General features: G+C 36.6%; 1 protein-coding gene across 5 annotated transcripts in view; it reads left to right on the top strand.

Moving 5' to 3' along the window:
• The window catches only part of IMMP2L (inner mitochondrial membrane peptidase subunit 2), a 466,489-nt gene that overhangs the window by 356,527 nt on the left and 95,167 nt on the right, over positions 1-14,795 (top strand). For all 5 annotated transcript variants that reach the window (XR_012654631.1, XM_075059111.1, XM_075059110.1 and 2 more), the window contains one exon: positions 9,606-9,708. Coding sequence is in view for 4 of the 5 variants with exons in the window: in XM_075059111.1 (XP_074915212.1) it covers positions 9,606-9,708 (103 nt within the window). In the remaining variant the exon portion in view is untranslated. The remainder of the gene's footprint in view (positions 1-9,605; positions 9,709-14,795) is intronic.

Genomic DNA, 14,795 nt, shown 5'->3' with positions numbered 1-14,795 from the left:
AAATGAATTGTGTTTAAATTAGCCTTGAACAGAAATTTGAGCAATTATCTGCAAAATTATGTGATATTAAAGCAGTTAGAAGCAATGATTCCACCTTCCTTTTGCAGTCTAAGTCTTTGGTGTGTTTTCATCAAATATATCTGGATTCAAAGGTATGATTAACATCTTTTGCTGGGAAACTGATCTGTCAAGGATACCTTTGCTCATAGCAATGATCCCATAAATTCTGTGATTCTCATAAGCAATGATCTCTCATCTTTTCTGTCTTATAATTATTTCTAGTCTCTTCTCTGTTACAGTGCTCTGTCTGGTACAAAATGGGGTGTAATCAAGAGAACTTCAGGCTTGAAATGAGGCTAATATCTCTAGTGGATGAGCTGCCTTGTTCTTTGTCCTTTCAATCATTTTATCATTTTAGATAAATATGCACCGTAGTGGCACGTACATTTATTTCATTAGACGGCTAGAATAAGTGGAAGAAGTTTTGCAGAAAGGCCTTTAACACTGTGTTTTGGTTTGTGTGGCGGGGTTTTGGTAGCAGGGGAAGGGGCTGCAGGGCCGGCTCCTGTGAGAAGCTGCCAGAAGCTTCCCCGGCTCCGAGTGGGACCCGCCGCTGGCCTAAGGCTGAGTCCATCAGCGATGGTGGTAGCGCCTCTGGGAGAACAGATTTCAGAAGGGGAACCTGCAGTGAGTAGTGGGATTGGAATGTGAGAGGAACCCCCCTGCAGATCCCGAGGTCAGTGAAGGAGGGAGAGGAGGTGTGCCGGAGGAGGGGACGCTCCTGCAGCCGGTGGGGAGGCGGCAGGCTGTCCCCCCCCAGCCCACGGAGGGGAGCAGGGGAGCAGAGGCCCACCTGCAGCCCGGGGAGAGAGGAGCCCACGCCGGAGCAGGGGGATGGATGCCCCCCAAGATGGCCGCCGCTCCATGGGAAAGCCCGCCCTGGAGCAGTCTGTGCCTGAAGGACTGCAGCCCGGGGAAGGGACCCACGCTGGAGCAGTTCGTGAAGAACTGCAGCCCGTGGGAAGGACCCACGCTGGAGAAGTTCATGGAGGACTGTCTCCCGTGGGAGGGACCCCACGCTGGAGCAGGGGAGGAGTGAGGAGTCCTGCCCCTGAGGAGGAAGGAGCGGCAGAGACAAGGTATGATGGGCTGACCCCAACCCCCATTCCCCGTTCCCCTGCGCCGCTGGAGAGGACGAGGGAGAGAATTCGGGAACAAAGCTAAGCCCAGGAAGAATGGAGGGGTGGGGCGAAGGTGTTTTAGGGTTTGGTTTTACTTCTCATTATCCTGTTTTGATTTGATTGGTAGTAAATTAAATTGATTTTGTTTCTTCCCCAAGTTGAGTCTGTCTCATGCCTGTGACCGTAAGTGGTGCGTGATCCCTCCCTGTCCTTGTCTCGATCCATGAGTTTTCCTTGTATTTTCTCCTCCCCATCCCACCAGGGCCAGCAGTGGAGGAGCAAGCGAGCGGCTTCGTGGTGCTTTGTTGCCGGCTGGGCTTAAACCACTACACACTGTTGGCATATTTTCATTTACAGATTTAGCAATAACAAAAGACCGGTTATTTTACAAAAGAAAAAAACTCAGTTACTGAAACACTTGAAGGCAAAATCTGATGAATCTCATTAATAAAATGGAAAGTTTGGTAGGCAATCTTGTATATTAATCTGTATTATTTGCAGTACTTTCATCCAAATATGGTAACAATAATGGTGCCATATACTGCGAAATGAAACAAGTATAAGTAATATGTTGTCTGGACTTGATTAACTGTAAATAGTGTTGACTTAAAAATCTTGTTATACAAACTATCAGATATATTTTATAAAGTGTTTAAAAGTTTTTCTAATTCAATTTTTGTTTCTATAGCTAGCTGGTATGCAGACAAACATGTTTAATCTAATTGATGTAGTTTAATTAGGTGGTAGTTTGGTGTGCCTTAAGAAAAAGTGAGATGATATAATGAGACCCATCTTAAAGGTAGCAGAGGACTGCATTGAGGAAGAATATATGGGGTCAGAAGTTAGTCATATAGTTTAAGAAACCTGATTTTATTTTAATGTATATGTGATGTGGGTGATGTGTATTTTCATATATCTATTTAACTGTATATATATAAAATAGACGAAAAAATACATAGATCGGAATGAAGCTTGCAGAGAATAAGTGGTTCATGAAGTCATATGTAAAAAAAAAAAGCTATTAATATACAAGTGGATGTACAGAATAGATTTCCATACTTTCCTAACTTTCCCTTTTGGTGGGGGGAGATAAGTCTTTGACAAGATAAATTTATCATGCTAAACTTTGAAGAGTAGCTTCTCTACCTGTTTGTAATGTGGCACTATAAATAATTTCTCCCTATCACTGACATGGGCGCATCAAAGTTATCTTCATTCCCATTTTTATAAAAGCAGAGTGCTTTTTGGATGGCAGCGTTTTAGAACACTTAACTTAGGATTATGTGTTTACTCACATGAAATTCTTTTCGCCTAGTCATATGTCTGTGAAACTAGCAGTATGTAGTAATTATAATACATAATAAAAATATCAAATATTTTGTAATGCAAGTATAATTTATAAAGCAAATCTTGACATAAAATAATGGAAACTCTAAATTAACTTAACAGTGCATGCTTCAGATGTCCATTAATAGTGAATTATTCAATAATCACTGCATTAATTACTGCTTGAAAGCCTAAAGGTTGTACTTCCCCGTATTTCAAACTGGGTCATCACATTGGTATCTTCTGGCCTTAGAATTAATATTCTCAGTTCTCATTGCTCTGCCAATGTAGTATAAAGAAAGCCCTACTGAAAGTGAGATCTAGGTTCTATCAACTCGTATAAAGGACAGCTGCATTAGTAATACAAAATTTTGCATGACTACATTTCTTCTGTTTTCAAAATGTTATGGCGTAATTGGCCGCATTGCGCTGTCCTACAAAACAGTGATATAATCATATTTGTGTACCTCACTCAGTGTGATATAGCCATCTGGTAGAAATATAGTTTAAAAGCTACCTGATGCAATACATGATGCATGCTTTTTAAAATTTAACTAACTTTCACACAGCAGGTAATTGGCAAAAAGTATAAATATCAGTATCTGATTAGACTGCTTTTTAATTTAAGTTGAAAGCCAGTAACTTTCCTGAATATTGTATGTTTTAAAAGTGATTAACTGCTATTTTGAAGAAGCTGGTGAAGCAAGTAATGGCTAAATAATTATTTTGTTTAGAATGACATGCTTTATGAGAAATTATCTAATTAATAAAACAGTGTTACAACCATCTCCCATACTTTCCATATCAGACTTCTACTTATTCTTAGGACTCCTGAGTCATAGGAACCTGCACTGGTGCATCAGTTTGGTAGGAATGCTTTAGCTGGGAAAAAAGAGATCCCATTTGCAGTTTGGCATCTTGCTTGCTGTAACTGCTTATCTTATTTATTACAAAAGGTCGTGGTTTTTTCATATTTCTGTTCAAATGAGGACACCAGTAAATTACTCTTCATTTTCCCTGAAACTTCAAAATCTTTCCTTGCAAAAGGTGAAACCAACAAGGTTAAGATGCTCAAAAATTCGCCCAAGTACAGGCAAAGGAAATCTCTGCCTCTGTAACGGCTGCTCCTAATCTCGCTGAGTCAGTCTCTGGTTTCAGATTCTGTCATTCCTGTCATTCCGGTGTGTCTTCTTTTTGGGGTTCCCTTCTCAATATTTCAGATCTGGCAGTGCTCCAGAAGCAGCATCCCAAGCACGAGGTCCGCTCCAGCACTTTCCCGGTACTCAGCTCGGATACATGTTTTAAAGTTGGGCCTCTCAATAATTGACTGATCTGCAGCTTTTAGGGAAAACATGTTTCAGCTCTGAGGCAAAAGCTAATAGCTGCACACAACCGGGGAACATTCCCTAACCTATTGACATACTCTTATGCATAGTCTGTTAACCTGCCCTTCAGAAAAAAAAAAAATTTAGTTGCTTCACATACATAACCCTGTCTTCTAAAAGTAACTGATTTAAATGACAGCTTGTGGTCAAAGGAGTACAGTGTATGTAAGGGAAGGATTGAAGTAAAAAGACACAGATGGCTGTATGTGTGTGTTGGAAGAGAAAAAGGAGATTTCTTAGGGGCTGGAAGGTGTTTAGTGTCACGTGGAGGATTCCCTGTGGTGATACTAATACAATTTACGTGATATATTACAATAAGGTTCATGTCTTGGGATCTGGGTGTCACCTGAAATTGAATATCTTACTATTTTTTCATTCTGTGAATTTGATGAAGATGTATGTATGTGGAAAACTTACATGTACAGCAATTTATGTTGTGTGGAAAAAGTTGCTCTTGAAGTATGATGGAGACTACCTATTTTACAAGAGCATTTGTATTTGTTTATTCTCTCCTGTGCAAAGAGACGAAATTATCTACAGTGTCTGTTTCCTGATGACACCAAAAGGTATGCAGATTGCTGACACCTTCTGATTTCTCAAGGTCAAATCAAACTGAAGGCAATCATTGCTCATCCAACTTAGCTGAGCCAAGTTGCTTGCTTTGGCACTGGTACCACATCCTACAAAAGCAGATTTTTCTTGCTTGTGGGCAGGTGGTTAGAGTACCATATAGAGCTCATTTTTGACTGTCAAGATTGAAATTATTTCTTAGCCAAGGATAGATATAAGTACATCTGTTAATTATTAAATCATGGAGAAAAAAAACCTTGCAAAGGTTCAAAATGTACCTCAGATGTAAGAAAAAAAAAAATCAGAATTTCAGACCAATTTCTGTAAAAATTACTAAAAATATAAATATAATTCCATTACGTTCTGATCAAGAAAATTATTGCAACTCTCATAGACTCTGCTCTTAAGCTAGTGAGAGTTTAACTATGGTTCGAGCAACAGTAGCATGGGTGGTTATTACTAACCTGTCAAAGACTTCAGTAAAACCTGAAATAATTTTTTGCACACACCAGTATGGTTTTTATCAGAATACTATGTATTGAAACCTGGGTATTTTAATGTCTTTGCCTGTGCTATTCCTAAAGTGAACCTTTAAAATGGGAAGGGTATGAGATGTTAAACAGTATTTATTTATATTTACTTCAAAGGTAGTAGGTTTCAGAAAGTGAAAGACTACTCTTTAAGACTACTCTTGAAATTTAGAAGATTGTTCAGTAATTATAACTCATGCTAATGAACTAGATATGAAATTAACAAATACTAAGTTAATTATTACTTGCACCAATTGTTCTCCTAAGAATTCATTCAGACATCTTCTAATTTTAATTAAATACTTCATGTGTGGGAGCTAACAAAGAGGTCAAGATTACAGGCAAAGTCAGAGAAGTGAGACTAAGAAAGAAAAATATTTTTTTCCATTACTTTCAAAATATACAGTACATTATTAACTGCATTTCTTTTGTAGCAAAAGCCTCTCAGAAGGAGTTGATGTAAAATTCCTGATGAGCTAATTGTGCTTTTAATTGATATTTGGCTTGAGGATTTTAGGGTTTGTTGTTGTCATTGTTGAAGAGTGCTAGTAGCATTCCAATGTCATTTTTCATTTTATATTGTATTAATTTTTCACAGAAGTATCAATCATTATACTTAAAACTGTTAAATATTTACATGGTCCTAAATCTAAAAAGTGGATGGCAGTTGCTTGCAAAGCTATCCTTAAGAAAAAGGATTGAGTCAACACTTCTCTTTCTTATCAGAAATGATGTTGTATAATTTGTGTTAGTAATTTGGCCTTGTAGGATTGCACAAAAAGAGGGGTAATAGCTTTCTTTCAGCATGTCTAGCTAAAATGGTTAGCTGGTGAAATGAATGAATGGTACTTTGTACATTTAGAGCAAGAGCCATATTGCCAATGTAGCACACACACGTGGTCTCCTCCTTGCAATTTAAGTCAGAGATTAAACTGTTTAATTTCTGCAAGATTCATGTGAGAGAGGAGCAGTGTTAGTGACTAATTTTGGTTATGAGACAATTTGTGCCCTCTTCATAGGAGAGGAAACTACAAGCCTGGCTTTTTTTTGTTCTTAAAAAAAGTCAACATAGTCTTTGTAACAGTAATTAAAAATAACCTACTGTCATTAACTGCATATGGCTTTCTGAAGCCTGTAGCCTGGTTTGCTTGCATGAATGGTTTATTGATCTGTTGTGAAGTAATTCAACAATGAAATTATTTTGACAATTAAAAACAATATTAAGTAATGGATGATCCAATTTACTGTAACATGAGCTTATTGCTGCAGTTTGTTACTGATTCATGCAGGTAAAACCTCAAGTAAAACTCTGTTTTTAAATTTCACTTGCATTCCACAGGACAGTTTTTTGCAGGAGGATTGCTAAAGTGAATGCAGAGTCCCTAGATAACTGTCCTATGCAAATACTAGAGTAATATTTTGAAGGCATTGTCTTAGAAAAATAGATTTTCTTGCCTCTCTTTTCTTCATGGGTATACAGGTACTGATTGTTTATGATATATCTTGACTTTTTTTCTATTGGACCTACATGTGGGAAAAATCTGATGATTTATATACCCTATACATGAAATGGCAGAAGGTTTTACATTTATCTGCTGAGCTTACAGAGGGATTTATCCATGCAGTATCAGTTCTATCTATTAAAGTAGGTAATTAGAACTGCTGCTTCTGTTTCTTTTCCATTTCTTTTTTTCTCCCCTATTCCCTTAATACATTTATTAACATCATCAATTTTAATTCTATTTCCTCTAAGTCAAACCTTCTTGTGTACAATCATCTGCTTTTTCAATATGAGAATTTGTACATAATTCCTCTTTAATCACTGTAAGAGACTTTATTTTTGCATAATTGTAGAAATTTTTCTGGTTTATGACGGTTATTTCAAGAGTAGTAAAGAAATATGTTTTTTCCTATGTTGTAGAAATAATAAAAAGAACCACTGATAATTACTGCATTCTGTAATCTTTTTCTTTTTGCCTTAGGCCTTAAAGAACACACTATACACCTGTGTTAAACCTTTCTATTTTCACAGGGTCTCTGCAAACCTCTGCAAGACCTGTCCGTGCAGACCAATTTTTTTCCATTTTTGTTTCCAAGTACTTATTGCAAAAGCTTTTTCTTTTCTTTTCTTTTCTTTTCTTTTCTTTTCTTTTCTTTTCTTTTCTTTTCTTTTCTTTTCTTTTCTCTTTTTTTCTTTTCTTTTCTTTCCTTTTCTTTTCTTTCCTTTTCTTTTCTTTTCTTTTCTTTTCTTTTCTTTTCTTTTCTTTTCTTTTCTTTTCTTTTCTTTTCTTTTCTTTTCTTTTCTTTTCTTTTTTCTTTTCTTTTCTTTTTTCTTTCCTTTTCTTTTCTTTTCTTTTCTTTTCTTTTTTCTTTTCTTTTCTTTTCTTTTCTCTTTTCTTTTCTCTTCTCTTCTCTTCTCTTCTCTTCTCTTCTCTTCTCTTCTCTTCTCTTTTCTTTTCTTTTCTTTTTTTCTCTTTTCTTTTTTTGCCTTCCTGTTAGTGATTTCCTAATCATGATAAAGGAAGAGATTATTTGGGGGTAGGAGATTGTGTCTGGTCTGAGATGGAGTCGCTGACTGGCATTTACCATATTATTTTCCTGACATTTATGAAGTAAACATGTCAGCAGAATTAACTTTCAAATCTTTTCAGCCTTCTGGGTGAAATTCAGTCTTGTGCTTGAAGTCTGTAAAGGTAGAAAACTTTATCACAATCTACTCTTCTATATTCAGGAAGATGAATGGAAGAGAAAATTAAAGATTTTTGGAGCTATTGTTTGCCTTTATCACTGATGGAAGATACTAATTTAATAATTTTCAGAGTGTCAAATCAGACAGAACAGAATTAATGGCCAGCTTCTCTCAACCTATATCTTAAAACATGTTTCTAGTAAAATATAGTCTCATATGGTACGTTATAAAAGAAATTATCAGTAGGACAAAGCATTATGGAATCTCAAAACATAAATAATTTCACTCTCCAGACTGTATACCATATTTCTTGGGGGAAAAAAAGAGGAAGTAATTGCATAATTAAATTATTACAGAACTACTCTTTGTGTTTACGAAATCACATATTTACTAACTCAGGAAAGTTTTGCTTTTTTTTTTTTTTAATAGTTTAGGAACTCAGTCTTGAATACTGTGTAATACGAAACCGTTCTAAAGAAAGATGAAAACTTTTCAACTTCCAATGAAAGTACAGGTAGAATTTCCATTAGACTATAGTTCTGGCATGCTCATACTTTTAGCTGCCAGAAAAAGCTGTTTGAAAAAGCACTGGTTGGATTTTGTGTCTTGCAAAGTAAATAATTATTTTTATTTGTCTAATAAAGTTAATAAATTGCACTTTTGAGGATTCCTTATTCATCTATTATTTCATGGTCTCCAGATTATTAATTAGCTTGTCTATATAACATCCTCACACACACCCCCCCAAGCCAAAAAACCCTCACCGAAACCAGTTTTCCCCTATTGACTTGTGAACATCCCTGTTCAGTGCTGTTGCACAGTTCAGCTGAATCTCCTGGTGAAGGCGATTTTCTCTCTTCAGTTGATTTTCATTAGTTCTGGAGTGCGCTCCTTCTGCTTGCTGCTTTAGGGGCATATCTTCCAGACAGTGAAAAGTGATGAGCAGCTGGAGGCAACAAGCTAGATCAAAAGTCTGTTTCTGTCTATGGACAGACTTGGTTATCCAAAATGAAATAAGAGGTATCACTATCCATAGTCCTGTCTGTAAATGCTTCATCATGGTAATAATTCAGTGTGCATGATAAAATCACTTCTCTGCATGAATAATTGCACAATAACAGATGCCATCTGAAAGAAAGCAAAAGTGTATGGTAGAAGGCAGACTGGAATTGTGAAAATGACAGCTACTGGGGAACTAAATACAGGAATTTTGCATACTCTGCACCTCAGCTTTAGGACTTATCTGTAGTTTGTCATTTTTTGTAATATCAGGACATGCTGAGGCACTGCTTCAGTGTGAATTTCTGTGCAGAATGGCTTGAATCATCAATGTCATTTTTTTTGCAGCACTTGGCCTTCTCTTAGAGGTTTCCTTTAAGTCTATCCTGTTTAGCTTGTTACAGCTGAAGAAATCCTACCCCCAGGTCGTAAGCTTTACAGGAATCCAAGCTCTGAATCTGAGACCAGTTCAGATATGCCAGACTATTTCTGATGAGTACCTAATGCTACCCCAGAAGAAAAGCATTCTCAATACAATATCTTTATGTGACTGCAACATGTGTCCACTGGCATTTGCCTGAGATAAAATCTGATGGTTCAAAGAATTGTTACTACAGAGATGGAAATAAGAATCCCTTAATTATATTTAACTGAAAAGCCTCTCATTCCCTGTTGTGATGTGATTTCTGCCAAAACAACGTAGTAAACAGGCCCTGATAGTGCAACTAGCTCATACAAAATTGTTATATATTTTGACTTCGAGTAGCTCTGTTGAAGTCTAAAAGACTTCAGCACAGATTTTTTTAAGCAAGTGTTGGATGGTATGCAAGGTCAAATTCCAAAACCATAAATATGTGAATTTTCCTAACAAAACACTGTAAATTTTTCTTTTTAACTGATGAGCCATTTTTGCAATTCTTTTTAGAACCATTGGTTACAAAAAGAAGTATGTGAAAGTTCCACATGGGCATATTTGGGTGGAAGGTGATCACCATGGACACAGCTTTGACAGCAATGCTTTTGGCCCGGTAAGTCAATTCTCTGTATATCATTTACACTTTGCAACTGAAAGGCAGTGCGTGTCTCTTGGGTCATTTGTGCAACACAGCAAGTATGAATTGATTGTGATTGTACTTTTATTATTTTTGTGAGCATTGTTGGACTTTATAAAGTGTCTTGGTCAGCAGAGGTTGAGTTTGCTCTTAACTATTATAAAAAGAATAAAGACTCCTTTTCATTCCCCCACATGGAGGAGAAGTGGTAGAGATTTTAAATTTGGAGGGATGTACTGGAGGAGTAGCCAGAGGGTGAGCCAGCTCCCCATAGCTGGCAGATGCTCCCCGAGGACATGTTGCCAGCTGATGTAATTTGGAATGGTTCCCTCCTGGGAGCTCGGTCTTGCTTTAGTGCCAGTGCTGGGATAAAGAATTAGGAAACTGTAACTGTGCTTATTAAGGGCTAACTGTTAAATTGGTCTGTGGTTGATGGTAGAGATATTTCAAAACTCTCCCAAAAATAAATATTTAAGTTTTCTTTGTATAGGGCCATTTTCATATTGAATAAAGACAAAATGTGACCTGAAAAGTCTGTTTCTTGACTAGTAAAAATGTGCATCTGTTGATCAGGAAGACAGTAAATGCTTTCTCTGCACTCCAGTTTTGGTTTGATTTTGGTTTTGTTACACTTTGTGTAGATTCCTGTTCTTGTTTTAACTTAATCTAGCATATAGGAAATAGCTGCATGAACTGTTCATCGTGCTGTGGAAATAGAGGTCCTTTCTGCCCTATTCCATATGCAGGTTTTTGACATGTGCCTTTCAGAGAGAATGCTCTTCTAATATTATTAAAAAAACCTCTGGTTGTCACAAGGGAGTTGTCAAGGCTGGGTTTTTTCCACTCTTATGCATTTCACACCTATTTCACACAGAAGTCACCCCACTGACTCTGAGAAGTTTAGCCCAATTATTAACGTGAAGTAATTTGTTCTCAGGAAAAAATGCAAAAAAGGCCTACTGTCTGGTTTGGAGTATGGGATGCCATGGCCTGTCTTTTGGTTTGTCTCACTTTTTTTGTGCTTGTATTTCTTGCTGTTTTTCATTACTATTTTCCTGCCAGTATCTTCTAAGATTTCTAACATCTAGTTTTAGAGGTTCTTTCCTGCAGGATTTAATTCAGTCTACCTTGTGCAGGTCTCTCTCTCTTCCCCTAGTAGGCTTTTCCTTTTCTGTCTCACTCTCTGTTCCCAAGATAAATCTTAGTCATAAGGGCACTGATCTTCTTTTCACTTACAAATACATTGCTAGTGTAGACTCAGAGCATAGGGAAACTTTAGCAGTTGGGCATTGGTTTCAGATTTGCAACAACTCACAGAGAAATTAATACAGGGTAAAATCCTCAAGGTAGGCACCATGCAGCTTTCATGCAAGACGGCATGTTGGGGTAAATCTAAATACCCTCATATTTTTACTCAATTCACTGATGCTTATAAATATTAGAAAGTCCCCTTCACTAGGCTTTGACCTCACATTAGTCATCAGCTGCTAGCTAACGTTGGATAGTAGGTCACTTTTTTTATAGCAGTGGCACCTTTCCAGAGCTAGTAAGGTAGTTTTTCACAGTGATTTCTTTAGCTTTCTGCAGGAAGAATGACCTTTGTATTGTGTTGATGAATACATTATGGGCAAGTCAGCTGTAAATAGGTATTTTCCTCTGAAATTAAATTAGAGCAGCAATCATTGAATGCAGGTAAAAGGGGGCAGAAGAGATCACAGGGCTGGAAACTAGCTTGAGAATAAGAAACTGTAGAAAATTTTCATCTAAAGAAAAAAATGGAAGTGTATTTAGAAGGACACACTGGACTCCAGGTTCTTTTCCATTCTACACACAAATTAGATTTTAGGTTACTGGGACATTTTCTACCCCTCTTTCTGCTGCACTCTGCAGATCATTTGCACAAGTGAATTAAAATATTAAAATCATTCTCTTCAAGCCATTCAGAAGGTATGTTCTTCTTAAACACATTTCTCTCATAAGACTGCAGCAGTCATAAGGAACAAGCTGCACAATGGTAAGACATGAACCCATTTTGCTCAGTTTATTGTAATATGTCACTAAGAGATTAGGTTAAATGTTATGTGTGTCACAATTCTGACTTGCAATACCAGGTATATTTTCTTGGATCAAAAGATTCAGTAAAAATAGTGTATTTTTAAAGTGGATTATGATGGAGGCTACCATTTTTTTCAATTTTCCTGCAGTCTTATAGTAGAAAGGCGTATATAGTGTAGACAGACACAGTAATGTTTTGTAGATGAGCTTAATGAGTTACATGGGGCATAAAAGGAAATTATGGAAAAACAGATTGAGAACAGATGTTAGAATAATTTTTTCTCTTGGAGAATACCAATATGTGTAATGGCCTAATGGGTTAGGTTGATAAAGCAAAAACCCTGGTACCAATCAAGTTCTAAATTAGATGCACCTTTGGAGAGATATGAATTTCTAAAATGTAAAACCTTGGCAGATTAAATTATCTTTACTTAGTTCATTAAAGTATTATAAAATAAATTATATTATCTCTTGTTATTGCATGGTTTTTATAGGACTGAAATTGGAATGTTAAGGCATATAGAGACATTTTCCTGAAGTGTGTAGATAAAAGCAAAGTGTTTTAACTAAGGTTTGTAAAGGTTTAATATTTTCTTTCTGTTTAGTCGAGTCTTTGAATAAAATTAATACCTTAACTGATATTACAAAAATAACAGGACCTCTGTGTGTAGGGCTGAACTAGAAATGCTGTTAACTCTCTATATGATCAAAACTTAAATATTAATTATCTTTCCAGAATATTGGACTAAAGTAAGTAGTGCATGCTTATTTTACGTTGTCTTTTTTTAAAAAAAAGGCTTTGTGTAATACAGAATGGCAGGTGTTATATAATACTATTGCTTTGATACTGTGGTGTTTCAGGTTTGGAAATATGTCCTGTCAGCCATTCATAATGCTGAAAATAGCTGTTTTGAATAGCAGCCAATAAATAGTCAGAGAACTTGCATCTTTCTACTGTTATTTAAGGGGATAAAAATATTACATATCGCTGGAAATTTATTTCAACTACCTGGAATAGAGTAGAGATTTCTACTCGAGTGGCTGTTACTGTTTTCAAATTATTCTAGGATGAAGTCAAGCTTTTATGATATTAGCTTAGCATTCCTTGATTGGCATACTATGGGAATGTAATAATTATGATACCACTTATTTAAGTTCCTCTAAAGTTTTTGGGTTTAGTTCTGGTAATTTTCCTGTTTTGGGGGGCCTTTTTACTATGAGGTTGTAGTTTGACAGCATAGGAAATATAACAGTACTGTTCCTGGCAATGCTTCTGCTTTCTTAGATCAGAAATGTAGGAGACGCATTATAAAGAATTGATCAAGTATTAAACTCCTCTGCTGCTTCAAATTTCTTAAAGATTTTAAAAGGTTAACTTTATGCTAGATCAGTTATTGTCTTTGCTTGCACAGCCAGGATAATACCAGCATAAAAACAAAGTGACAATTTATATTCTGGATCTGACATTCTGGCTAAATCACGGGAAAAGTCATTATAAACTGCACTTTGTTCAGATTGAATGTGTAGAGTTGGCATCCAGCAGTGCAGAAATGGTAATGCAACCAACATGTAAGGGTATCTGAGAAACAGTTATTAATAAATGCGTACAATAACCGGTGTGTGTATATATTTACTCCTGGATGTACACACATGCAGTAGTGAATAGTGTTCTCAGAATTGAAAAAAAAAAAAAAAAAAGTTCAATTTTATCTTATGGGTATTTCTTTGGTAAATATAATACTCTCATTACTACATTTCAATGTTTCCAAATGCCTCCAAGCTAAGGATATGAAAGAGCTTTATAAAATTAGGGCTTGAAGGCAATGGCAGTCTTTCAGCTGTCTTGTAAAGGACCTGAACAAAAGCTCATTGAAGTCAATGAGAGATTTCTATTGGCTTTAATGGCTTTGGATAAGGCTCTTTATGAGTTAAGCTTCACAATCCTGTGTAAGGGCAAAAAGGCTATTATCCTCCTTATCTTCCTGGGAAACCTGAGACACAGGTAGGTTGAGTACCTTGTCATAAAACATCTTTTTGGCTCAGCCAGGTCCCTATCCTAGTCCTTTTACTAAAAATACATCTGTTTTAATGTGTTTGCTCTCAAAACTAAATCCCGTTGAACCTGAGCCTGGCTTTTTGTTTAACAGAAGTTTTACATTCATAAGCTTCAAATGAGTAAATTGCTTTTAGTCAGCATTACTGTAGAGGCTGTTTTTATGATTGTCCATATAAGCAATTCTGTCCTGTAAGTTCATGCAATAAACTACCTGAAAACCACTCCTTTCTGTTTAACTATTTTTTCTTTCAGCAGCACAAGCCTGTAGACTGTGACTAGAAAACTCTATAGACTAGAATGACATTTAAAATAAGTGAATATGCTGAGTTCATTAGTTATTTTAATTCACTTTTCAAAGGCTATCATCATCTCTTTCAGACATGAGACAGAAATGGTTTAACTGTTAACCCTCAATGGGCAAGTTCAATTAATAACAGTAATGGAGTGTGGCCTGTTATAATTATTTTCTTAAACTGATCCAGTATTTCTCTCTGTAACTACTGTTAGTGAATATGAGTAGTCAAAACCAGAAAATATGAGAAGTTCACTGGAGAGTAAGGCACTTTTAGTGAAGTGCAGGGCGTGACTGCTGGTGAAGGACATCCTTGAACGGAGAGATGTGCAGCCTGTAAGAATTGCTCTGCTTCGTATGCTCTGTCTTCTTCTAAGAGAGGTTCAGCAGACAGCTGAAGGAAGAAGCAGACGTCTTTCCGCAGTTCGGGATTACTTACGTAATAGCAAACAAAGAATGCCACGTGTCCTAAAAGTGCACATCATCTTGGTGATGATCTTGCCATCTGCTGAAGCTTTTCATTTCTGAGCTATAAACTAGTGCAAGAATCGCATATCGCCCTGAAATCGAGCAGCCTCTAAGGCAAAAGGTGGGAAGAGTTTAACAGTTCGCAGTAGTGCGCTCAACAGCACCATGTTAAAATTGCGCAGTAGGGTACGT

This window comes from Buteo buteo, chromosome 28, assembly GCF_964188355.1.
Source record: "Buteo buteo chromosome 28, bButBut1.hap1.1, whole genome shotgun sequence".
Lineage (NCBI taxonomy): Eukaryota > Metazoa > Chordata > Aves > Accipitriformes > Accipitridae > Buteo > Buteo buteo.
Note: the sequence above shows the minus strand (reverse complement) of the source record. Positions and strands in the feature narration are given on the sequence as shown.